The sequence below is a fragment of the Odocoileus virginianus genome, chromosome 16, assembly GCF_023699985.2.
Source record: "Odocoileus virginianus isolate 20LAN1187 ecotype Illinois chromosome 16, Ovbor_1.2, whole genome shotgun sequence".
Classification (NCBI taxonomy): Eukaryota; Metazoa; Chordata; class Mammalia; order Artiodactyla; family Cervidae; genus Odocoileus; species Odocoileus virginianus.
In genome coordinates this window covers 6966067-6992075 of record NC_069689.1, presented here as the reverse complement: position 1 = coordinate 6992075, position 26009 = coordinate 6966067, and the positions used below count along the sequence as shown (strand labels likewise).

The following is a 26009-nucleotide window of genomic DNA, read 5'->3' as shown; positions in this document are numbered from 1 at the left end:
TTCAGCACACATTTATGGAGTAATCACACAGTGCTGGCTGCTGCTGTAGGCAGTGGTAAGGGACCACAGACAAGCGCCCCGTCCTCAGAAAGTTTCCATTTGGGTCCCTTGGGGTGTTGGAACCAGCTGACATCAGCACTCAGTTCAGTTCAGTTGCTCAGTCGTGTCCCGACTCTTTGAGACCCCTTGAACTGCAGCACACCAGGCCTCTCTCCATCACCAACCGCCGGAGTCTACCCAAACCCATACCCATTGAGTCAGTGATGCCATCCAACCATCTCATCCTCTGTTGTCCCCTTCTCCTGCCCTCAATCTTTCCCAGCATCAGGGTCTTTTCAAATGAGTCAGCTCTTTGCATCAGATGGCCAAAGTATTGGAGTTTCAGCTTCACCATCGGTCCTTCCAATGAACATGCAGGACTGATCTTTAGGATGGACTGGATGGATCTCCTTGCAGTCCAAGGGACTCTCAAGAGTCTTCTCCAACACCACAGTTCAAAAGCATCAATTCTTGGTTGCTCAGCTTTCTTTATAATTCAATTCTCACATCCATACAAACCATAGCTTTGACTAGACGGAACTTCGTTGGCAAAGTAATGTCTACTGCTTTTTAATATGCTGTCTAGGTTGGTCATAACTTTCCTTCCAAAGAGTAAGCGTCTTTTAACTTCATGGCTGCAATCACCATCTGCAGTGATTTTGGAGCCCCCCAAAATAAAGTCAGCCACTGTTTCCCCATCTATTTGCCATGAAGTGATGGGACTGGATGCCATGACCTTAATTTTCTGAATGTTGAGCTTTAAGCCAAATTTTTCACTCTCCTCTTTCACTTTCATCAAGAGGCTCTTTAGTTCTTCTTCACTTTCTGCCATAAGGATAACTGCACTCAAGGTCTGGCTGATAAATTTTCAGTAATTTTGTTGTTGTTACAGATAACCATTATGTTAAATTATGTAACCGCATTAAACTATTAGCACTGAACTAATATTAAACTATTAGCACAAAGAAAAACTACATTTACAAACTACATTTTAATGTAAAAAATGTGCAAACTCACCATTCCCTATAACCTCCAATACATTTATTCTTTTACCTTTTTTAATTGAAGTGCAGTTAATTTACAATGTTTCATGTGAACAGCAAAGTGATTCATAGATACAGATGTGTGTGTGTGTGTGTGTGTGTGTGTGTACTTTTTCAGATTCTTGCCCACTGTAAGGTATCTCAAGATATTGAATATAGTTCCCTGTGCTACACAGTAGGTCCTTGTTGATCTACTAGTCTTTTTCTCTTGATGAGATGGGGTGCGTTCAGTTCAAGGTGGTATGGCCTTGGACTCCTGTGCTCCTGAGGTTTTGGAATCTCTTGCATTCGGCAGCAAACAGCATCTCTTCCAGGAACCTCAGCACACGCTTGCTGGCCAAGGGGAGTCTTGGCCTGTGTCTCCTCCCAGGAGGCGGCTTCCTTGGTCACCGAATGCTCGAGAACAGCAACTTGCCCACCTTCCCGCCCGCCCGCCCGCCTCCGCCAGGTTGTGAAAGACAGGAGGTGGGGAGTCTGGGCCGACCTACTCTGGCTCAGCCTCCCCGAACCGCCGGCTGCCTTTAACGGAAGAGGGAAGGCCGATTGATTGCTCGAACCTCCGCTAGCCTAGCCTGTGACGGCCGAGTCCTCGGGAATCAGCTGGGAATGCCTGGCGCGCGTAGCCTGTTGGAGGCGCGGGGCTGTCTGGCCGGAGTTGGGGGCTGTGAGAGGAGAGGTGGCTGCTGGCGGCGGCAGGGCCAGAGGAGCGAGTTGGGGGAACAGAAGGAAGGGAGGGAGGAGGGCGGCCGGGCTGGCGGCGGAGTCCCAGGTGCACCTCCCAGGTGCGTATCCCAGGTGCGCACACGATCCCAGGGGGCGGCGGGCCTGCCAGAGCTTTGGCCTCAGGAGATTCGGCGGCCGGAGTTGCAGGATCGCGGGGAGGCGGGGCGGGGGGGTGGACAGATGCCCGCGACTCCCGGCGGCGCTTCTCATTACAGGCCTGTGCGGGCGGAATAGGCGTGCTCTGCCCGGGAGGAGTTAGTTACTCGTGCGGCGGTTTTGAACGAAGACCTCGCGTAGTCAGACGTCCCTTTTTAGGGTGGCTGATTTTGATCTTACAGAGGAGTCTTAGAACTTATCCTCGCGGCTGAGGGACACTCTGGGGTCGCGTGGACAGCCGGGCCTTGGGCTTTTCTTTCCAAGGCCAGGGCCTATTCAAGGCCCCATCTCGTGAAATACTATCGTTGATCGTTTCCCGCCTCTGGTGTTGAATTCATAAATATGTTCTTAATTCACATGTTTTGTTTCATAGGAAGAAGAAACTAAATGAGTAACATGAAGTCCAATAGGATCCCATTTTTTATGATTTCGAATCAGGGAAGTAAAAGTAAACCACTGATATCTTTCCCAGGTCTTACCTTGAGTTTTACTACTTGAAACAAACACCCAGCTTTGCTTTTTTTTTTCCTTGGCTGCCCGTTGGGGCATGCAGGGGACCCCAGTTCCCAGACCAGGGATCGAACCTGGGCCCCTTGCAGTGGAATTACAGAATCCCAACCACTGGACACCAGGGAAGTCCCCACCCAGCTTTCCTAATACTACTCATGATGTCTGTAGGCAAATCCTCAAAAAAGAGGCCTCGTACAAGTTTATCAAGCAGCAAAACTAAAAAAAATGAATCTAACTCTATTATTTCGTTTTTTAACAATGCACCCCCTGCTAAACTTGCCTGCCCTATTTGTAGTAAGATGGTGCCAAGATATGACCTGAACCGGCACCTTGATGAAATGTGTGCTGACCATGACAACATGACTCCAGGTGGTCCCGGGCATGTCAGCTTAAGTTCAAACGTGCCCACCATAGATTTGACCAATATTGCCTTAGAAGATATAACTCCAGAGAAGTCGTCACCATCAACGATAGATTTAACCCCTGGCCAAAATGATTCAGAAAAAATGGGCAAAAAACAGCAGACCAGCCCCTACTTTAAAAGTAAAGGTGACTCGGTGTGCAGAAATCAAGAAGAGCTGAGACATCATAATGTAAAAGTCATTTCTCTGGGAAGCCTGTCCTCTAAATTGTCCAGAAGATACATAAAGGCTAAAAGATCCCTGAATCAGAATGAGGGGTTCACTAATCAGAGTCTGCAGAGGTCCTCATGCACAAGGGTTAAGAGCCTGGTTGATCAGCATTTGGAGGTGGAGGGCCAGGATCCACTTCTGGAGAACAGCTCTCAAAAGGAGAACATATTTACTGGTGATTCTCAGGAGGAGCTGAGCACCCCACATACAGTGGAAGGCACTAAGGTGGAGGAAGCTGAAGGCCAGACAGCTGCCCAGGAATGTGAGCAATCAACCCTAACACCTGCCTGCACAGGTGATGTGCCTGTGTTTTCATCAGATTTAATTCTCGGGCATAGAAAGTCTGCTTCTAAGGACCATCTTGCAAAGCAGGAGAGTGTCAAAGGAGTAGATGGTGAAGTTACTGAAAAATGTGAGACAGGTCATTGTGAAGAGGTGAAAATGACTATTGTTTCAGAAGTGGCAAATCAAGGCTCACGTCGGGAGGCAAAACCTCTGAGTTCCACAGTTGGTGCTTCTATACAGACCAACAGCCAAACGCTTCCTCCAGAATCTGACAGTAGCTTAGAGGATGAAATCACTCATCAGACGCCTTTGGAGAAGAGGTCAAGCTGTGATGTGTCCTGGGTCACAAGTCCAGAACTGCCAGACCATCCTTACTACCTTCGGAGTTTCCTGGTGGTGCTGAAAGCCGTGTTTGAGAATGAAGAAGACAGGATGCTCTTTGATGAACATGAGAAGGGCATTGTAACTAAGTTTCATCAGTTATCAGGTATCTTGAGCCTGTTTGCTTTTGAGGCTTTGTTTGCCATTTGCTGCCCTGAGTTGGTCTGGGATGTGATGGGCAGAAAGCTGATGACCCCAAGGAGTCAGTGGTTTGGGGAGCCCCCTGGGAGTACTCAGGGGAATCAGAGCCAGTGATGGTGTTCAGCTCAACAACGATGTGCCTTTAAAAAGAGATAAGATTTGGGGCCAGGTGATGCCTGCTTCTGCACTGTCATCCTTATACACTATACTTTGCGTGTAATGGAAGCAGTTGTTTGTCCTTTTTATGTATATTTGATGGTTGTAAAAACAGCTTTTCCCAGATTAGGGGGAAAAAAATAGTGTAACTTAGAAAAGTGTACCTTGCGTTTCAAGCATTTAATCAAGCTTGCAGTTGTATTTGGTGGATTTGTTGTTTTTGCCGGCCATTTCCTCAAAAATGAAAATAAAATACAGGCAAATAAACTAAGGGATACTGAGGCATATTTTTTTCCTCCAATAACACTTTAGTTGCCTGGGCTCTGCCTTTTAAAGTAAAGGTATGCAGGAAATGGAAGTTTTCAAGCTAAATTGATACATTAATTATTTTTCTTTTTTAATTTTGTAAATTGGTACATTTAAAAACATACCTAAATTCCTTGGCAGCCAGCTATGTGGCTCAAAGCAAATAGTGCAGGTTTAGAGCAAGAGCTGTGCACTCCCTCCTGCCCCACTTCCACCCTCCATCAGCTGCTCATCCAAAGGACCTTGATGGCTATGTGCACATGAGTCCCTCTCAAGCAGGAGAAGCTTCCTTGGGGGCCATGCTGACCACTAGTAATAGTAGCAGGTCTGACTCCCAGTCCAGTTACAAAAAAGAAATCCTGAACGTTACCAATAACAGGTAAGAGAAGGAATTCAGTTTTACATTCACACAGTGGAACTGTGACTCTGCTTGTGTGGGTGACACCCCATCGACTCTTGTATCCAGGGTGGTCACAGATCTTTGGTTGGCGTACGAGCGTTTATGAAAGTAGTTAGTAACCCTGGGCTGTGGTGTGACTGAGAAGTAGGAAGAGTTTCCTAGTGTAAGCTCTGCAGATTCTTATGGGCTGCCCTCCACAGAGAATCATCTTTAGTGTCTCTGTTGTGAAAATAGCTACTGTGAATCGATTTTGCCTCTTTCAAGAGAAAAGGGAAATAACTGTAGAAAATTTAATAAATAAGGTAGTATCATTTTATTTTTCTAAATTTTTGGCCATACCATGCAGCATACAGGATCTTAGTTCCCTGACTAAAGATGGAATCAGTGCCTCCTGCATTGGGAGAGCAGAGTCCTAACCACTGGATGGCCAGGGAAGTCCCGAGACCACTCTAGATTTGGAAATTGAAAGATAATTTGGGTAATAGGAAAACTTGAGACCAGGTTAATTATATAGCTTCGTGGAGATCACTGAGTTAGAGATGGCTGCTCTACCAAAGCCAGACTTTTAAAAAAAAAATCCTTTTCATATGATTTTCAGCTTAAAATAGAATATTGAGTATGAAACCAAAAACAGAGAATAGACTAACTGGAACTCTTGGTGAGGGGGCGGGGTGTGCCTCTCTTGAGGGACTAGAAATGTTGGTTAGAAAGTGAGGAACTTTCATCCTACCCTTTTATTTTTTAGTATCTTTTTAAAGATATATATATATATATATATATATATATATATTTAAATAGATGGTGTTATTTCTCTGTTTAATTTTATTTATTTAATTTTGGCCGCACCACACAAGCATGTGGGGTCTTAGTTCCCTGACTAGGGACCCTGCAGTGGATGGGTGATTCTTAACCACTGGACAACCAAGGAAGTCCTTTAGGTTTTTAAGTGGCTAATAATCATTACCAACTTTGGAATGGTTTATTTACTTATCTTGTTTAATCTTTTCACCGGCTTTGGGAGGATGGTGTTACTGGCCCCCACTCCCACTTTTCATGACAGAAGAGAAGAGGGAGCCTTAGTTCCAAAGACTGTCACAAAGGCTTTGTGTCCTCTTGCTCCTCCTGTCCTGCACACAAGCCAAGGAGACATTCCCACAGGACTTTGTATTTGAAATAAGTTCTGTCTTCCAATGGAAGAAAATGATATTCTTGGAAGATCAGTTGAGTCAGCATATGTGCATTTGTAACAGCATGTTTTACTCACTTTGGTTTACAAAAGGAAGTGGTAGCAGAACTGAGGTGGTTTTTGAGAAGAAATAGAATGTTTTTCACTGATTATCTTAACTTTGTCACAGCCAATGGTCAGAAGTTATACGTAAGACTTTTTCAACGTAAATTCGGCTGGATTAAGGTGAACAAGCTGGCCTATGAAGAGATCTCTGCTGACTTAACCCCTGTGGTTGGAGAACTGACACATGCAGGCTTCCTGCAGACAGGTATGGTTCGTCCAGGGGAACCAAAGTGGAAACACCGTGAAGGGAGTTTCTGCAAAATGAGGGTGGTGCTAGTTTCATGTCATTTCCTGATTGGTGCCTGAGAAATAGTGATTGTGTGTGTCTTTTAAATTGTTTTTTTTTTTAATTTATTTGGCTGTGTTGGGTCTTTGTTGTGGCATGTAAGATCTTTGTTCCCTGAAGAGGGATGAAACCCAGGCCACCTGCACTGGGAGCTCAGAGTTAACCACTGAACCACTAGGGAAATCCCTAAATTGAGTTCTTAATCTTAGGACAACAAATAAGCTTTCTTCTTAAAGTATCAATAAAACTGTAAAATAATAAACTTATTTAAAGTACTTAAAAAAAAAAAAAATTTCAGAATCTGAATTGCAGGAGCTCCCTGAGGTGCTGGAGCTCCTTTCTGCTCCGGAACTGAAAGCCCTGGCAAAGACCTTCCACCTGGCGAGTGCCCATGGACAGAAGCAGCAGCTGGTGGACGCGTTCCTCAGATTGGCCAAGCAGCCTTCAGTCTGTACTTGGGGCCGGAACCAGCCTGGCATTGGCGCAGTGATCCTGAAAAGGTTTTGTGGCTCTTTTTTTAAATCATTTTATTTATTTATTAACACAAAAAACATTTTGTGTTGGGGTGTGGTCAGTTAACAATGTTGTGGTGGTTTCAGGTGGAGCAGTGAAGGAACTTGTTACAGTAAGAACTTTTGAGTTGTTGGTTAGGCTTCCATGGCGGCTCAGTGGTAAAGAATCTGCCTGCAATGCAAGAGACCTGGGTTCCATCCCTGGGTCAGGAAGATCTTCTGGAGAAGGAAATGGCAAATCACTCCAGTATTCATACCTGGAGAATTCCATGGATAGAGGAGTCTGGCAGGCTACAGTCCATAGGGGTCACAAAGAGCTGGACATGACTAAACTACTAACACACACACACACACAGCACATACTAAGGTCTTAAAATAGATGGTATGTGTTTCCAGATTGTGATTGTTTTTGCAATTGCTGCCAGACTGAAAAGGCAGAGAACCTTAATGATCAGGTCTGGATTCTTTCTTGGGTTAGCTTTCATAATTCTTGTCATACCACACTGATTTCTAGGACAAGAAAAACCAAGAGGCAAGAGGTTAGAGGCACTGGGCCGCTAGCATATTCTAGTGTTTTATTACTCAAGAAAAATGCAGTTTTAACTACTCTCCTAAACAAGATTTAAACATGAATTATCCAGCCAAATTTTTATTTCAGACTTTTTATTGAAACATGATCTGTCAGCAATAATATGCAATTTCTCTTGAATTGAAAGATTAAAATTTTCCAAAAGCTGTGTGGATGGTTTCTTTTGTCCTTATAAAAGCTCCTGAACAGTTTCAGGTTAGGAAAGATCATAAAAATCTCAGAATTTATTTCTTCTGCCCATGTTATGTCTAAAGTATAACTATATCAACCTTAGTCTGGAAATCCACTTTCCAGAGTTGTTGAAAATGAGATGAGATAATGCTTTTGGCAAACAGTTTAAAGCAACGTCATTGTTATTTTATATAATATGTGTGTGTGTGTGTGTGTGTAACTTTGAGCTGTTAACGTGCCGAGAGCCATCCTTATTGGAAAGATACTACAAATATTAATCTTAGTAAAACACAGGCATAAATAAGGCATACATTATTAAGAAAAATGTCACTGTCAACATTTCAAAAAGTTTATACTGTAGATTTTCCAAAAGTATTTAACTAGATTATGTATTTATACTTAATTAATTTAGGGGTATAAGATCCTCATCCCTGTGGTTAAATGTCTTCTAAGTCTTTAATTTTATTTCTTAAGTATTTCATGGTATTCATGTGTGTAATATTTTAAAAGTAAGTGAACACTAAATTAGCTGTTTCTCAGTGTAAGCACTGAGCATGTAGGAACAGAAATAGAATTAAGATGAACATTTTTTTATCACTGACATGAGAATTATAGAGAAATGAGAATCTTAAGACCATTTTTTACATGTATAACTTTATTTATATACTTTTGGCTGACTGGGTCTCCGTTGCTGTGCAGACTTCTCTCTGGTGCGGTGAGCAGGGCTGCCCTAATTGTGATGTGAGGGCTCCTCACTGCAGTGGCTTCTCCTGCCGTGGAGCACAGGCTCAGTAGTTAATGGCGGATGGGCTTAGCTGCTTTGTGGCATGTAGGATCTTCTGAAGCAGGGATCCAACCTGTGTCTCCTTCATTGGCAGGCAGATTCTTAACCACAGAGCCACCAGGGAAGCCCGTTAAGAGTATTCTAGTTTTTTACTAGAATCACTATCCTTAAAAATTTTTTTTGATTGACGTATAGTTGACATATTAGTTTCAGGTGTGCGGCATAGTGAGTCAGTATTTGTACAGATTATACTCCATTTAAATTTATTACAAAATGATGACTGTATTTCCCTGTGCTGTGCAGTACATCCTTGTTGCTTATCTATTTCTTACAGTGTAGTTCATCTCTCTTACTCTTCTACCTGTCTCACCTCTCCCTGCTTCCTTCTCCTTGCTGGTAACCACTAGTTTATTTTTTCTAGCTGTGAATATATTTCTCTTTTGTTATATGCATTCATTTGTTTTGTTTTTGAGAGTCCACAAAGAAGTGATAACATGTAGTATTTGTCTTTGACTTATTTCACTCTCTAGATCCCTCCACATTGTTGCAAATGGAAGAATTTCTTTTTTATGGCTAATACTCCATTACATAACACACCTTTATCACTTGATAGTGTCCTTTATTTCTTCATTAAGCTCTGGAGCCCAGGAGTGAAACCTGAGCTTCTGACAGCTCCACATGAAGGTAATACCTGGTTACCTTCCTCTGCAGAAAAAGCCTCCTTATTCACACTCTCTGAATCCTTCTGTGTGTTTAGTCACGCTGAATGTTTCCTTCTGCAACTTGGAGTCCCGGGCCACTGGACACGCTTGGGACTGCGTGGGGAGGAAGGCTGGGGGTGCTGTCAGGCTCTGTGGCTGTGTGATCCTCATGTAGATGGTGGTGAGGTGGGAACCCTACCCCTGTGTCTTCAAGACTGTGCTGGGGGCATTGATCTCTGCATGCCCCAGGGAGTCAGCTCTGCCTTTGGTTTCATAGCTTCTGGACTGGCAGGAAGGGTGAGGTCCTCCACTGGACTCCAGCTCTCACTGGGGGACCTTGACCTCCAGGCATGCCTGGCATCATCTGGAGGCATTCTCATTGTGACTGAGGTGGGTAGTGGGTGCCACTGACATTTAGTGAGTGGAGGCTAGGGACACAGCTGAGCATTGTCTAATGCCCAGATGTCAATAGAGAAACCCTGTCATGCATGGTGTCCAGGTTGTTAGAGCCAGAAGGCCCTGGTTATGACCTGCTGCCTGACCAAGGGCCTTTGACAATGACTTTCTAAATAAATACCTGTGGGGCTTCCCTGGTGACTCAGTGGTAAAGAATCCATCTGCCAGTGTAGGAGATATGGTTTTGATACCTGGTCTGGGAGGATCCCACATGCTGCCAGCAACTAAGCCCATGTGCCACAACTACTGAGCCTGTGCTCTAGAGCCCAGGAGCTGCAACTACTGAGCCCACTCACCCTCGAGACTGTGCCCCCTAACAAGAGAAGCCACTGTAATGAGAAGCCTGTGTACCACAACTCGAGATTAGCCCCCACTTGCTGCAACTAGAGAAAAGCCTGCACACAGCAACAAAGACCCAGCACCGCCATAAATAAATAAAGTTATCTTAAATAAATGAATATCTATTATTTAATCTAAATTGTCACTGGAGTCAAGAATTGAGAGTTGCTAATGTCAAACAGGTAACACTTTGAGTTTCTCTGGTATTTCATGTGTTCAGGACCAGCATAAACCTTATTCTGCTCTTTTATTGAGGCAAACACTATGTGAAATCATCTGCAGGTTTAATTTCATCGAATCTTCACCGTGTTCCAAGGTAGGGCTCTGAGCCCCAGAGAGGTTAACAAATGTTTTAACATCACACAGCCAGAGGCCAGAGGTTTGCTTCAGGCTTAGAATAGTGAATACTGTTTAGCTTGAAATAATCTATGAAATCTGATGTCCAAATGCTTACAGACCAGCAAGTCTCTTCCATATTGTGTATAGAGCTAAAGATGTGGCGGGACGTTCCCTGAGAGTCTCTCGAGGCCCTCGGGCAGTATTTTCCCGGGCCCTGCTGCTCTTCTCCTTGAGCGACATGGTGGAAGATGAGGAGGCCGCCTGTGGGGGCCAGGGTCAGCTCTCCACTGTGCTGCTGGTCAACCTGGGCCGCTTGGAGTTCCCCAGGTACACCATCAATCGGAAGACCCCAATCTTCCAGGACAGGGATGATCTCATTAGGTAAGAGAGTGGTTGCTCACTGTAACATCTGTGCGTTTTTAAATTTATGCAGAAGGATCTATTATTGTTTTTTGCCATCCACAAGAGAAACATCTGCTCAAAATCATTTTTTAAGTTTTTGCTTCCTGTTTAGTTTTTTGCTTGCTTGTATACTTTTCCAGGACTGTGAGGAGAATGTAGAAATGCAGTTTGATTAAGGTTGCCAAAACCCACGAGTTTTGAGTTAGAGCTACACAGTTTTCCCCTGGTTTATATTCCCAAATAGCTTTGGCAGGGGGAGCATTTTTTAAATATAGACATTTGAACAAACCTGCCTTGTGAGTATGTTGTTGGCATGAACAAGGCTGAATATCTTCCGGGTAATGATGCTTAAAATAAAGCTAATAACTAACTTGTGGACCATGTACCAGAATCATGCAGACAATAGAAGTTTTCATGAATCTGTCTTGATGCATGGATTTAGCCAGTGTTTAGCAAAAGTGGATTTTGATTAAAAAAAAAATTGCATAGATGTTGCAGGTTTATGATTCAAAGTTAGCTGAAATGGTTTCTGATATTTGATTTTAGGAAAGATGTTTAAGTGTTGTCTAGTATGTGCTTTAAAAAATAAGCTATTGAAATGATTGGATCAAAACAGAGTCAATGTAAACTGATTTTAGCCCATTTTGCCTTGGTTATTAGAATGGTCAATATCTTATTTGTATTCAGTAGGAATAACTTTTTCAGTCAGATCTTCTAGTTAGAGTGCTTTCTCCAATTCCATTTTTCATTGCCTTAGAGCTGTCCAGTTGAGTATTAAAAGAGAGCTAGATGGAAGCGTGCGTGAGCAAATTTTTACACTTGGGGGACTGTTTTTCTCTCATTTGACAGTTTCTGCACACAGTGCTGGTGTGTGCTTTTCTCTCGAGGGTGAGTCCAGAGCACAGTGACTGTGCAGACGGACAGTAACTGTCCTATAACTGACTGTAACTCAGTGTTACAGAACCATGGGGCCCATGTCTTTGCTTTGGTATCTAAAGACATGCTGAGAAGCTATCTCTCTTCAGTTACATGGGTTTAGAACATCTCAGCATTGCCATCTCCCAGATTCTGTCCCTGAAGTTGTTTTTGAAAATCCCAAATAATTCTCTTAGCTTGGGCAGTATCCCTCTGGCCATCTCTGACTTAGTGATTAAATGACCAAACCTACACTTCTGTATAATCCTGAGATTGGTTACATGTTGTCATAGTTGCTCCCAGATTGTTGAATGGATGAATGAGTGAGTGGGCACTGGAGGTCAGGGAGGAAGAGCTGGTCAGTGTTGCATCATATAATGGGACATGTGATGTGATGGTAAGGTGTGTGTGTCTTCAGCTTTCTGGCTGGGAGGCCTGTATGAACACTTCTAGGCTATTCATGGAGTAATAGTCAAATTATTACTGAGATAAAACGTAACCCTTGTGTTTTCAAAAGCAGATCTGAATGTGTTGGGTGGGATGTGGGGATATGAGGTTCTGTACATCAGTGCTCATCCCCCCCTGAAACCTGAATGTCGTGGTTTCCCGCCTGTCTGTCCCTCCCCAGGTACGCGGTGGCCGCACACATGCTGAATGACATCTCCACGGCAATGGCCAGCGGGGCCTGGGAGGAGGCTAGGGAGCTCGCTCGGTGTGCAAAGCAGAACTGGGATGGACTGAAAGACCACCCATCCCTGAGGTGAGTGGTTCTCTGGTGCCTGTGAGGGTTACCGACTGACCTAGTTGTTCTAACTGCGTAAGATCATCTTCTTCATGAGGAACGCGCTCGTTTTGTTTTGTGGTGAGGCCAGCGTGTGTAGTTGAACTTCCTCCTCGCTTTGCATGGGGTCAAAAGTGCCAGGTGAGTAGCAGAGAGTGTCTGAAAGTTTGGAGTGATTTTTATAACCCTGGTCCATCTGTGGCAGACAGTAGCTTGCCACCTGCAGGGGGACTGGCCCCTCGGGTTTGGTCAGCTGAATTACAACCATGGGGGAAGCCTGGCCACAGGACAGAAGCTGTCTTCTTCTGGTGGAAATTCCAGGAGCTGTTGTTTTGAACAAGAAAATGAATCATACCTTTAAAAAAAAAGAAAATGAAATTGAACATTTGCTTCAAGAGTTCAAGTACACAGCACATGATCCTTCATTCTTTTTGGTTTAATAAATATTCAACGTGGGGAAAAAAAAATGTTCAACGTGTTCCATAGGGTTAAGAAACTTTTTCCTTCCTTAGTACAAAGTGATGAGAAAAATTAGTAGTATTGGATCTCTTTCAGAAAAACATTTAGGACAAAAGTCTACACAGAAATAATACAAACTTAAAAACCATAGCCAGGAAAATAGCCTTTACTGTTAAGAAAAAACAACTGAATATTTTCTCCGTGTTTAGTTTGGGAGTAATTCAGACAGAGTGAGGCATTTACTTATAGGCCTTTGTAGGAAGGAGACAGCCAGTGTTTTGCAACAAGTGTTAGCCCATGATGTGCATGGACCCTGGGGGATTTTCTTAAGATAATTGGGCAAATGTGTAAACATTTCTCAGACCAAACAGCAAAACAAATGGTTAAAACAAGTTAATGGATGATTTTGTTGGTTAAAAAAAATGATAAGACCTTGTGGCTGGGAAGTTGGGTTCCTGTAGGACAGAAGTCAATAGCCTCTTGTGTGGAGGCCTAGTGGGGCAGTGGTCAGGCTCTGCCAGTGAATGGGCGGGACTGTCCCAGTGCAGGTGTATTCTCCGACACCAAATGTATGTTTCTTGTAATTTTTAAGTGCCACACAGTTTTTCTCCTTTTGACTTCTTTTAGCCATTTATAAACATGGAAACCACACTGAACTTGTATTAAAATCAGGTGGAGGCCCTGAGTCCGGCCTGGGGGCTGGCATCTGACCTCTGGCTCTCACTTCACATCGCCGTTTGGTGACTTCAAGCAGGTGGCCATGAGAACATAGATTTGTGGTGTAAAAACCTGCACACGACAGATGGTGTTCAGAATGTATCTTCTTAGAAGAAAAAAATTCAGTCTGCTTTGTCACCTCTTCAGTTCAGTTCAGTCCAGTCGCTCAGCCGTGTCTGACTCTTTGCAACTCCATGGATTGCAGCACGCCAGGCTTCCCTATCTATCACTAACTCCAGGAGCTTGCTCAAACTCATGTCCATCGAGTTGACGATGCCATCCAACCATATCATTCTGTGTTGTCCCCTTCTTCTGCCTTCAGTATTGCCCAGCATCAGGGTCTTTTCCACTGAGTCAGTTCTTCCTATCAGGTGGCCAAAGTATTGGAGTTTCAGCTTCAGCATCAGTCCTTCCAACGAATAGTCAGGACTGATTTCCTTTAGGATTGACTGGTTGGATCTCCTTGCAGTCCAAGGGACTCTCAAGAGTCTTCTCCAACACCACAGCTCAAAAGCATTGATTCTTTGGTGCTCAGCTTTCTTTATGATCCAACTGTCATACCCACACATGACTACTGGAAAAACCATAGCTTTGACTAGACAGACCTTTGTTGGGAAAGTAATGTCTCCGCTTTTTAATATGCTGTCTAGGTTGGTCTTAGCTTTTCTTCCAAAGAGCAAGTGTCCTTTAATTTCATGGCTGGGTGTCACTATCTGCAGTGGTTTTGGAACCCAAGAAAATAAAGTCTCTCACTGTTTCCATTGTTTCCCCATCTATTTGCCATGAAGTGATGGAACCGGATGGCATGATCTTCATTCTTTTAATGTTGAGTTTTAAGCCAACTTTTTCACTCTCCTCTTTCAGTTTCATCAAGAGGTTCTTTAGTTCTTCTTCACTTTCTGCCATAAGGGTGATGTCATCTGTGTATCTGAGGTTATTGATATTTCTCCTGGCAATCTTGATTCCAACTTGTGCTTCATCCAGCCCGGTATTTCGCATGATGTACTCTGCATATAAGTTAAATAAGCAGGGTGACAATGTACACAATGTACAGGCTTGACGTACTCCTTTCACAATTTGGAACCAGTCCTTTGTTCCACATCCAGTTCTGTTGCCTCTTGACCTGCATACAGATTTCTCAAGAGGCAGGTAAGGTGGTCTGGTATTCCCATTTCTAAGAATTTTCCATAGTTTGTTGTGATCCACATAGTCAAAGGCTTTAGCATAGTCAATGAAGCAAAAGTAGATGTTTTTCTGGAATTCTCTTGTATTTCTATGGTCCAATGGATGTTGGCAATTTGATCTCTGGTTCCTCTGCCTTTTCTAAATCACCTCTTAGGATTGTCTTACAATATACACACCAAACCACTAAACTGCTGGTGGACATCTTCGTTTTAGGTACCACAAGAATTTACCGCTCTTCCTCCGGTGTTTTACCGTTGGGTGGGTTTACACGAGGATTTTGTCCCGAAACGTTGAAATACTGCAGAGACTTCACCTGTACAAGGTGGGTGCACCAGCCCTCCGCCCCTGGCTCTTGACTTCTCCCGCCAACGTGGTCTGCAGCCAGGGCTGAGCTGCTGTCAGGGCCCCCGTGTGATGGGGAGGGTCTCCCCACATCTCTGAGGTGGAAACCTCGCCTCAGCTCAAGTTCCTGGGACAGCAGTCATGGACAGTCTGGAAGTAACCTACGGTCAGGAGTGAGGGCTCCAGTCACGCCCCTGCTCACACTCAGAGCTGTGAGGTTGCCAGATTCAGCTTTTGCTGGGCAGATACTTATGTATTGAAACTCGGCATCTTACAAAGAGGCTCTGCTAGAGCTGGACTTCCTCACCTGGGTCCATGGACCCTGGGCACCTCTGTGGGACTGGCTTCAGCAGCCTTTGGATCTGCAGTTGCATGTCTGGAGTTTGTGCATTTTTCTCAGGAGAATCATAAGATTTTTCAGAGATTCAGGAACCACAAAAGATGAGCATGAAACGTGAGCCATGAACATGGACCACAAAGTCCACCTGTTGAGGTGGGGCCTCTGGGTGGAGACCCCGCCTCATACCTATCCAGCCCCCTCCCCGATTCCTCGCACCCTTGGCCGTGTGGCCAGCTGGGCTCCCAGAAGCATGCGGACCTGCAGCCCAGCTGCTGCTTCTGCCCAGAGCCTGACCCCGTGTGGCCGGTGCTGCTGACCTGGTGCACAGAGAGTGCCATGCAGTGTCACAGCTGCATCCACATGAGGTGCAGGGGCCCTGCTGAGAAGTGGGGGTGCCTCTGGAGCTCAGGCTACTCTCAGGGGATGTCCCAGGGCCCCCTCCCGGCAGTCCCGGGTCCTGGGCCTTATTTTAGAGTGGAAAGGATGCTGATACCCTTTGCCAGTTTTCCTGACAAGTCAGTGTAACAGCAGCCTTAGTGTGCAGGAGTCTAATGCACGTCCCTTCTTGTTGCTGCTGCAGGAAGCCGTGGAGGAGCTTGAAAACCTCTTGTCCCAGGACGTGTACTGTCCCGACAGTAGGGGCCGGTGGTGGGACCGGCTGGCCCTTAACTTACACCAGCACCTGAAGCGCCTGGAGCCGGTACGTAGCTGCTAGGGGCACCAACCTTTCTTCAGCTTCACGTACATTTAAACATTAAAGCTAACTGTTAATACCCTAAGACTCTAAATGTCGTTAGGGCGTTGATTTCTTTCTTTCTTTTTAAGTTTATATTTTATATTGGACTATAGTTGATTTAAACCATTGATTTCTTTTTTTTTAAAGCATTGATTTCTCAAACATCCCTCTTTGTCTGTGTTCTGCCAACCCCAGAAATAGCAGGGGTGTGACCACAGGGTGACTGTGGGGTCAGCGGGTGGATCATGTTGGGAGCTGGAGGGTTAGGTGTCCCCCACCTTCACACAGGTGCGCTCTCTGGTTTGGAAATGGTGGTTTCATTCATTCACTGCCCGGGGCCTCCTGGTAGAAACATAGGTGAAGACGTGGCGTCTGGCTCCATCCCATCTGGGTGCTGCCCTCTCTGGTAGGGACTTTGAGTGTGAGAACACTGTTGGCTGCCAGCCACTGTGGCCAGCAGGGTAGGGCCTTGTGAGGCAGCGACAGTGGCCCTCTGTGTGGCCACCTGTGGTCCCCTGTCCCTGCCAACCCCATGTCTGCATCCAGCGGAGGGCACTGCTGCCCTGGGAGCTTTTATTCTTCCAGTGGCAGGTCACGTGAATCCGGTTATGGAGGGTTGGAAAAGTTGACTCTGGGCCTGACACATTCCATTTACTGCCTGAAACTAAAAGGCTCCTTGTCACCTCAAGTGTTTCGAGCCAGGGAAAACTGTTCTTCTCCTGGAGGTGGGTATGGTGCTCCCTGCCCAGTGTCAGGAGAGGCTCCCGCCGGCCCCCACCCAGTGTGGACAGAGGGCGTGTGCACACTGCCTTTCTCTCTCACTGAAATAAAATTTCAGAGTTTATAGACTTTCCCGTCATTTGGGTCTGCTGAGAGGAGTATTCATTAATGCTCCGAGGTTATTTTTGACGTTGATGGAGCATCCTGGGTTTTTTTAGCCTTTTCCTAGAGGTCTTCCTGGCCACTCATAACCTGTGATTTTGTCACCATTCCTTCCCTCTGTATGTCAGTTTCCAGAGCAGGCAATGGCCAGCCCAGCAGAGGCTCATGTCCGCCCAGCAGCCAGTTTGGCCAGGCCGAGCCCAGGGCTACCCCTCCCTACAGCCAGCCCGGCTCCATTAGGGCTGCAGAGCAGCCAGCAGGGCCTCATTCTCTCTGCTGGATTCCTCTGGGCTGCTGCACTCTGATGGTCTGATCTTCACTGACTTCTGGGCTTTTTTGTTGTTGTTGTTGTTATTTTTTATTCTTTTATCGTAGTAATTATATATAACAACAACAAAAAACCTTGCCATTTTAACCATCGCTAGGTATACAGTTCAGTGGCATTAATTATATAGCTGACCTTTGACTAACTCAGAGGTTAGGGGTTCTGACCACCTCCCACCCCGACATGGTCAAAAATCCACATATAATTTTGCAGTTGGCCTGAGCATCCCTTGGGGCCCCGAGCACCCCTACCCCAGGTCCCTCTCCCCAGTCTCCTCTGTCTCCTGAGGCAGTGTGTCCACACGTGTGACCAGGACATGGTGTTGGGAACATGACTGCTTCTGCCCCACACCTTTGCCTCAGGGTCTGTGCTCCATCTATGTGTTGAACGTGTCTGCGTGAAATCTACAGGAATAATGTTCTTGTCCCTGGAGGGTGGCTTTGCCCACCGCTAATTAGCAAAAGGAATGATTAATTGATGGTGGGGCTTCCCATCCCATGAAATGGGGGTGCCACTGCCTGGGCCTTACTGACACTGACAGTGCTGTGCTCTCCACAGGCTGTCCAGTGCATTGCTGCAGGGCTGGCCGATCCTCACGTCCGGACAGGCCACCGCCTGGCATTGTACCAAAGGGCCGCGCGCCTGCGGGCCTCTCCCAGCGGCCAGAAGTACATGCATGTCCTCCGCCAGCTCCCAGAGGTCACCGTGGAGGACGTCAGACACGTGCGTGAATATTCTGGGGGCACTGTGGGTGTATTTCAGGGGTTCTTCCTGAACGCAGCCTAAGAGCGGTTTCCAGCACACATTTCTCATAGAAAGCCCTCTGGTTTGCTGTTGGCAGTGACCCAGCCTTGCTTTGACCTCAGCCTGGCACTGAGGTGTCAAAGAGGCCTGGTCAGCAGGGGCTGTGACTCTGCCCCTGAGTCAGCAGCTCACACCCCTGCCAGGCCTCCTGCCCATAGCCCAGTCAGGACCCTGGAGAGCAGCTCAGAGCAGCACTCCTGGGGGTCAGGCGATGACCTGCCCACGTCCTCACAGACCAGCCCGCCGTTGCACTAAGGACAGGGGGCCTTTGGGAGAGTTTGTCTGGGGCTTCAGGGCTGGAGCAGGAGTGGGGCTAATGGCTGTTCCTCCCTACCACCCAGGTGACTGTCACAGGCCGGCTGTGCCCGCAGCATGGATCGGGGAAGTCTGTCTTCGTGCTGGAGGCTGAGGGGGCCACCCCCACCACTCTCCTGTGCTCTGTGGAGGAGCTGGCGCTGGCCCATTATAAACACTGCGGCTTTGACCAGGGTAACTCTGGGCCATGTGGCCACACTGGGGGGTGTTGTCACTCTATCCTGTCCCTGTGGGAGGCCCTGGAGGGCTCAGGAGAGAATTTTATCACCCCAGTTCATCAGGGCTGTGTGCTTCTTCATGGCCAGTGTTCACACCTGCCACCATGAGGGTGGGTGTTCTGGTGGGGACAGGAGGAGCAAGGGTGGCTGGATTGCTCTTGGAGATCTTGGGTCAGGCAGGTGGACAGGATTGGGGGAGGACCACAAGATGCTGCCCATAGCCAGCCGCTCAGAGGTACTGCAGTGTGTGGAGGAGCGCCCGGGTCTTGGGTAGGGGCATCAGGTGTGCCAAGGGGCCAGGAGGGGCCCACTCGGAGAGGCCGCAGCCCTGGGGACCCTGCTTCACAGCTCACACTGCCTGGAACTGGGCTGGGCCTCTCTGAGGTTACCACCCCATCTTGTGGTCTGGATGTGGGGTAGGGACAGGGGGTCTGGACTGGGTAGTCTCTGACTGGAAGTTTTCTGTAAAACCCCGAGTCTTAAAAACCCCAGCACTATGTGGTATTCAGGTTGAGGCAGAGGAGTGCTGTGGAAGAAGGCGAATGGGGTCAGAAGGCAAAGGCTCCTGGGCATTCACCCTCCAACATCAGACCTCCTATTTGTTTTTAAACATGTCCCTTGGGTTTTTCCACTGTGAAACATGCATTTGAATTTTGTCATAATTACTAAGACTTTCATCCTTAAGCAAAGCTTCTGTATATAAGCAATCTAATGTTAAGAAAATGAGCTGGGAATGGCACAAAAACAGCCTGTGCCTTTGAATCTGAAGTATTTTTGCTACTTTCTTCAACTTGAGTTGGCAGTAGGATATGGTGGTGTCTTTGGAGAACAGAAGAGATGGACTTTTCTCGTGTGTGCCTTGTCTCAGGGATCCATGGGGAGGGGTCCACCTTCAGCACCCTGTTTGGCCTCCTGCTGTGGGACATCATCTTCATGGATGGGGTGCCAGACGCCTTCAGAAATGCCTATCAGGTAACCCTGGCTGCGTTCAGGCCGCAGAGACTCTGTACTCACACGTGAGTCACTCCCACCCTGGGACCCTGAGGTTGCAGCCCCAGAAACTTGCCCCCAGTTATACTCTTCTGGATCCTAGTGCTAATTTCACCGTAAGAATGGCTTTTAATTTTTAAATCTGATTCATAGAATTTAAAATGTAAGCTACTTTACTGGAATCATTCCTCTTGAAACTTTTAGTGTGTCTTTGGCTTCATCCTGATGGGGCCCAGGTACACTCCTGTGTTGTCACACATGTCTGCTAAGAGTTCCACTCTGTGTGCATGTTCAGTCGCTCAGTCCTGTCCAGCTCTCTGTGACCCCATGGACTGTAGCCTGCCATGGAATTTTCCAGGCAAGAATACTGGCGTCTGTTGCCATTCTTTCCTTCAGGGGATCTTTCTGACCCAGGGATCGAACCCGTGTTTCCTGCATTGGCAGGTGGATTCTTTACTACGGCACCACTTGGGAAGTCCAAGAGCTCCCCCAGTTTAACCTAAGAACTCTTTTGGCAAATTGTGCTTGTCTTTGCAAATTAGTTCTCTAAAAAACCAGTGTCATAAATTGCTTTTATATCAGATTACTTGGGTGAGTTTTATTTATCTTTTGAGAAAAAGCCTGAGTCCACTTCATCAGAGTAGCCAGTTTCCAGATTTGATGGGTGTTGGCTCCTCTGATGACCCCAGCCTCCCAGACTTAGTGTGAGCTGGTTCTCCCTGCACACAGGCGGCCCCACTGGACCTCTGCACAGACAGTTTCTTTGAGAGCAGGGCACCAGCCATGGAAGCCCGGCTGCAGCAGATCCACAGTGCCCCTGAGGAGAGCCTGCGGGCCTGGGTGGCAGCTGCGTGGCAGGCCCAGGAAGGCAGGGTGTCCTCCCTGGTCAGCTGGGATCGCTTCTCTTCTCTGCAGCAAGCCCAGGTGAGAGTCTGCAGGTGGGGTTCGCTTAGGAAGTGCCTCCAATGTGGGTTTCCTTTTGGCAATTGTAACAAAAAACATACATGCACACATTCACATATATGTGTACCTGTATGTATGCACACACTCATGTACCTGTGTGTATGTGTGTACCTGTTCATGTATATATGCAAGCACACGCATAGACATGTGTATATGCATGTGCTTGTCATACCCCTGCCCATAGGCCTCTGTTCCTGAAGGGACAGTCCCAAGTGTGAACAAGCCCCAGTTATGCCTTCTGCCCGTTTGGTTCGCAGCCTCCTTGGCCTGGCCTGTGGCCCCTGGAGGGAGGATACTCTCCCCGTCCTGTGACCAGTGGCCTCCATGGTCCACTGTTGCAGCCTAAGTGCTCACCCCAAATCCTCTCTTCTTAGCTGCTCCCTGGATGTTCCTGACAGGGTGAAAGCTTGGTAACTGACTAGGAGAACGCGTCCCCAGAGGCCGGGGTGCCAGCACCAGGGTAGAAGGATGCTTGGTGTCCTAGGACCCCATCTCTGCTGAATGACACATGGGGTCTCCCCCGTCTCACCATCACTGGGGGCTCCAGGGTCTCCATCCCAGGGGAGGACTGACTGTCCCTGTGTCTCCTGTCCAGGATCTTGTGTCCTGCCTAGGGGGCTCCATCCTCAGTGGCGTGTGCCGGCGCCTGGCTCTGGACTTCCGGCACTGCCGAGGGGGCCTCCCCGACCTGGTTGTGTGGAGCTCCCAGAGTCATCACGTCAAGGTCAGTTGAGCAAGAATGGAAAGTCATGTTTGTAATTTTATGATCAACTTAAAGGCCATAATCCAGGCATTTCTTGCTTGGTGATAGACAAGATTGAATCCCTCAAGAGTTGCTGGACTGAGGGCTCGGATTGTTCGGTGGCTGCTGATAGAGGCGTCCACAGTGTTGACACCTGGCTTCTCCCCACGCGGCAGCCTATTTCATCTAAGCAGGTGAGGGAGAAGGGCCAGGCTGTAAGCAGGACGGAAGTCAGTCTCTTTTATCAGCTGAGCTTGGCAGCAACAAGCCATTGCTTGTGCTGTGTCCACTGTTGGAAGCAGGTCAAGGGCAGGGACTCAGCAGGTATGAGCACCAAGAGGCCGGGATGGCTGGGGGTGATTTTTCTAAGCTCCAAGAGTGAGCATCTGCTCACATGCTGTAGGCCGGCCACCACCCTTTCCTCACCTGGTCTCATCCTGCCTGTCACAGGCTAGTGGTTTTCTTAAACTACTGAATTTTGAAATGAAAAGAAAAATTATGGTACAGGTTCTTTATCAGATACATTTCATTCAGTGTGTGACTTGACTTTTCATTGTCTAGTGTATTGAACAGTTGAAGTATTAAGTTTTGATGAGTCCAGCTCATCTGTTCTCTCTGGGTCATGCTTCTGGTGTCATGTGACACCTCTGACTACAGTTGTGGATTTGGGTGTTTTTCTTTTCAGTTTTATCAATGTCTGCTTTATATATATTGTGAAGCTTTATTATTCAACATATAAACTTAGGATTGTCATGTCTCCATGATGAACTGAAGTCTTTTATAAAATGACCGTCCTTTATTCTTGGTAATGTTCTTTGCTCTGAAATCAACTGATACAAATTTATTATATAGTCACTCCAGCTTTCTCTTGGCTGCCGGCAGTTAATATACTTTTTTAAAACTTATCTTTGTTTTTATATTTGAGTTTCTTATATTCTGTAGGCAGCATATATATGGGTCTTACTTTTAATCTAATCTGACAACCTGTGCTCTTAATTTGTTAGTATTGGGAATATTACATTTAATGTGATTATTCATGTTTGGCTTTAAACCATTTGTTTTTTGTCTCAGTTCTTCATTTTATCTAAGGTTGCATTTTATCCTCTGTTGGCTTGTTAGCTCTGACTCTTCGTGTGTTTTAAGTGGTTGGAGTGGTGTTTACAGTGTGTACTTACACTTATCTACTTTCAAGTGATGTACCAGTCCACATAGAATATAAAGAACCCAACAACAGTGTATCTCCTCTCTCAGCCTTTGTGCTGTGTTCATACATTATGCCTCAACATGTTATAAACCCTGTAACACATTATTTTGCTTTCTACAGTGTACTAATGAGCCTTTATAGTTACTCATATAGATACGAATTCTAATGGTTACTCCTTTATATAGATTCAGATTTCCATGTACTATCATTCTCTTCCTGACAGAACTTCCTTTCACATTTCTTGCAATGGAAGCGTGCTAATGATGAATTATTTAGGCTTTATATATTTTAAGACTTTAAGTCTTCGTTTTTGAAAGATATTTTTTCCTAGGCAAAGAATTTTTTTTTAATGCCTTAAAATATTTGTCCACTGTCATCTAGCTTGTATTGTTTCTAGTGAGAAGTCTGTAGTCTCTCCCCTCTTTTAAAAATTCTGGCTGCTTTATTAGATCCCCCCCACCCTGCCTTTTTTTTTTTTCAAACTTATATGCAATTTATGTTTCTTAGAGTTGTGTTCTTTAGGGGTCTGTACTTGGAGTTCACCGAGCTTCTTGGATCTTTGGGTTTATAATTTTCCATCAACTTTGAAAAATGTTTTAGCCATTATCTATTCAAATATTTTTTTCTCTCTGTTCTGCCCTTTGGGATCTCTGTTAAGATCTCTGACTCCTGTTAGGCTGTGGAAATGCTTTATTAATTTAAAAAGAAAACAAAAACATTTGTAGTTCATGTTGGTAGTCTCCATCGCTGTGTTTTGAATTTTGGTGCTCTGTGGTAGACAACTCTGACACAGTTCTGGTTCCATGGAGCTGATGTGTGATGAGCAGTTTCATCTTATGATACACATCGTAAACAAGTAGACAGGAAGGGGAAGGACCTTCCTAGAAATAAATCTGAGCTGAGCATTGAGGGGGAAGATGTCAGACACGTGAAGAGTAGGGAGACGTGTACTAGGCGGTGGGACTGGCAAGCACGGGCAAGGGCCCTGCTTGCGTGGGGAAGACACCAGCCACACGGTTTTGTGGGTCCTGGCAAGAAGCTTGGGTCTAACTGCAGACACAACAAAAAAGTGATTGAGGCGTGTTAAGCAGGAGACTAACAGTGCTGTGCGTGCTGGAAAACTATTTCAGCTGCCGTATTACGTATGAATCCATTTCCTAATTCTTTGTGGAGGACAGTCTGGTCTCTACAGAATAGGGGACTTTCTCACTGAATTCATATGTGCATGTTTAGTTGTTATAGACATGTAAGTACAGCAGTGCAGCTGGACAAGCCTTCTAAATAAATAGTCGTTAGTGGGAACTGCCACAGCCCACTTGAATAGCCCTTCTGTCTCAATAAAACACTAATCACTCCACAACTACCCTCCCAGCTGGTGGAAGTGAAGGGACCCCATGACCGGCTGTCGCAGAAGCAGATGATCTGGCTGGACGAGCTGCGCCGGCTGGGGGCGGATGTGGAGGTTTGCCATGTGGCTGCAGTCGGGGCCAGGAGCAGGGGTCCCAACTGAGAGCTGAGGGCTCGGAAGCATCTAAGACCATCAGAGCATAGAATGTCACTACGTCCTATTTAATTTTGGTTTGTTATTGTCATAATAAACCTGGCACCTTAAGGACTCATCATCGTACAGTGTCTGTATCACCAACCTCATTATTGGCTTCAGGGCACTCACTGATCCCACATATCAGTAAAGAACTTCCAAAAAGGTCAGAACCTTGGTGGCTATTTCAGGAGGTGAATGCATTATGTTATTAAGTTATATTTACAGAAAACTGGAAAACTGCAAAATGAGACGATTCACAGCTTTTGGTCTTTTATGAAAGTAGCACACACAATGTTTCTTTCTAAAAAATATATTAGAAACAGATTCTTGAATTTTTATGTTTTCCGATTTCTCTAGGAATTAAGAAACACATTGTCATCAAAGTGCCTTGTTATTTCTGTCAACACTTGCTCCAGTTGGGCCTGCATCACCATGGGGGAGAGACACTCTCTACCAGAGGCATTTAGTTGTCCCTTTCCGTTTTGACCCTTGGGGATGTCCCCGATGACTGAGGCAGTCTCCCACACTGGCAGAACTCGCTTTAGCACTACTGTTTTTGTAGATCCAAGGTCTGGGGCAGCCCTGGGTCAAGCAGGTCTGTCAGCACCATCCTTCCGGCAGTGTTCACTTTGGGTCTCGGTCACATTCCAGTGATTCTCACAGATTTCAGACTTCTCTGTTATTATATTTGTTATGGTTTGACTTGCAGAAGGTTCAGATGATGGTTAGTATATTTCAGCAGGAAAGTAATTTAAAATACTTAAAGGTGTGTACATTTATTTTAGATATAATGCACACTTAATAGACTATAGTATACCAGAAGCATCACTTTTACATGTACTCAGAAACCAGAAAATTCACATGACTTGCAGACTGTGATGATACTCACTTTACTGTGGTTGTGTGGAACCAACCTGCAGTGTCTCCAAGGTGTGCAGAGCCCTGGGCAGGGTGGGGAGGGGAATGGACACAGGAAGGGACTGACCAGGATGGAAGGCCTGGGCGGGTCGGCCAGGATCCTACTCCTTAATCTTCTTAAGGAAACACCACTCCCCAGCTTTTTTTTTTTTTTTTTTTTGAACACTGGAGTGGGTTGCCATGCCCTCCAGGGGATCTTCCTGACCTAGGAATCAAACCTGCTTTTCTTTTTTTTTTTTTTGGCTGAAAGAGTTTACTTATTTATTTACTTATTTAAAGTTCAGGACTATTTTTTTTTTTTTTTTAACATTTCAGTGGGTTTTGTCATACATTGACATGAATCAGCCATGAAGTTACATGTATTCCCCATCCCGATCCCCCCTCCCACCTCCCTCTCCACCCGATTCCTCTGGGTCTTCCCAGTGCACCAGGCCCGAGCACTTGTCTCATGCATCCCACCTGGGCTGGTGATCTGTTTCACTATAGATAATATACATGCTGTTCTTTCGAAACATCCTACCCTCGCCTTCTCCCACAGAGTCCAAAAGTCTGTTCTGTACATCTGTGTCTTTCTGTTTTGCATATAGGGTTATCATTACCATCTTTCTAAATTCCATATATATGTGTTAGTATGCTGTAATGTTCTTTATCTTTCTGGCTTACTTCACTCTGTATAATGGGCTCCAGTTTCATCCATCTCATTAGAACTGATTCAAATGAATTCTTTTTAACGGCTGAGTAATATTCCATGGTGTGTATGTACCACAGCTTCCTTATCCATTCATCTGCTGACGGGCATCTAGGTTGCTTCCATGCTTTTTAATGTATACAGTGCAAGGCCGAGTTAGGGCCTGGTCCATGAACCCCCGTGGCTGTGACGACAGCCAGTTGTGAGCTGAGGTTTAGAGCAGGCAGAGCAGCAGGGACGAGACACAAGCACAGCTAGAAGAAAACATCCCACCTCTCACATCAATAACAAAGGAAACCA

The 26009-nt window shown here is 45.9% G+C and overlaps 1 protein-coding gene across 5 annotated transcripts; it reads left to right on the top strand.

Moving 5' to 3' along the window:
• Positions 1 to 1684: 1684 nt before the first annotated feature.
• On the top strand, positions 1685 to 24179 carry FAN1 (FANCD2 and FANCI associated nuclease 1). 5 transcript variants are annotated; one of them, XM_020873345.2, is made up of 14 exons: positions 1688 to 1864; positions 2335 to 3875; positions 6128 to 6268; positions 6648 to 6849; positions 10358 to 10621; positions 12186 to 12317; positions 14913 to 15021; positions 15962 to 16081; positions 17883 to 18047; positions 18470 to 18617; positions 19530 to 19633; positions 20381 to 20575; positions 21210 to 21338; positions 23933 to 24179. In XM_020873345.2, the coding sequence occupies exons 2-14, from the start codon at positions 2627 to 2629 to the stop codon at positions 24068 to 24070; spliced, it is 3096 nt and encodes a 1031-aa protein (XP_020729004.2). In that variant the 5' UTR covers positions 1688 to 1864; positions 2335 to 2626; the 3' UTR covers positions 24071 to 24179. The 5 variants fall into 5 exon arrangements, with proteins under 5 accessions (XP_070333781.1, XP_020729004.2, XP_020729005.2 ...); XM_020873346.2 differs by having other exon boundaries at positions 1688 to 1877; XM_020873347.2 differs by having other exon boundaries at positions 1689 to 1864; positions 10388 to 10621.
• The last annotated feature ends 1830 nt before the right edge of the window (positions 24180 to 26009 follow it).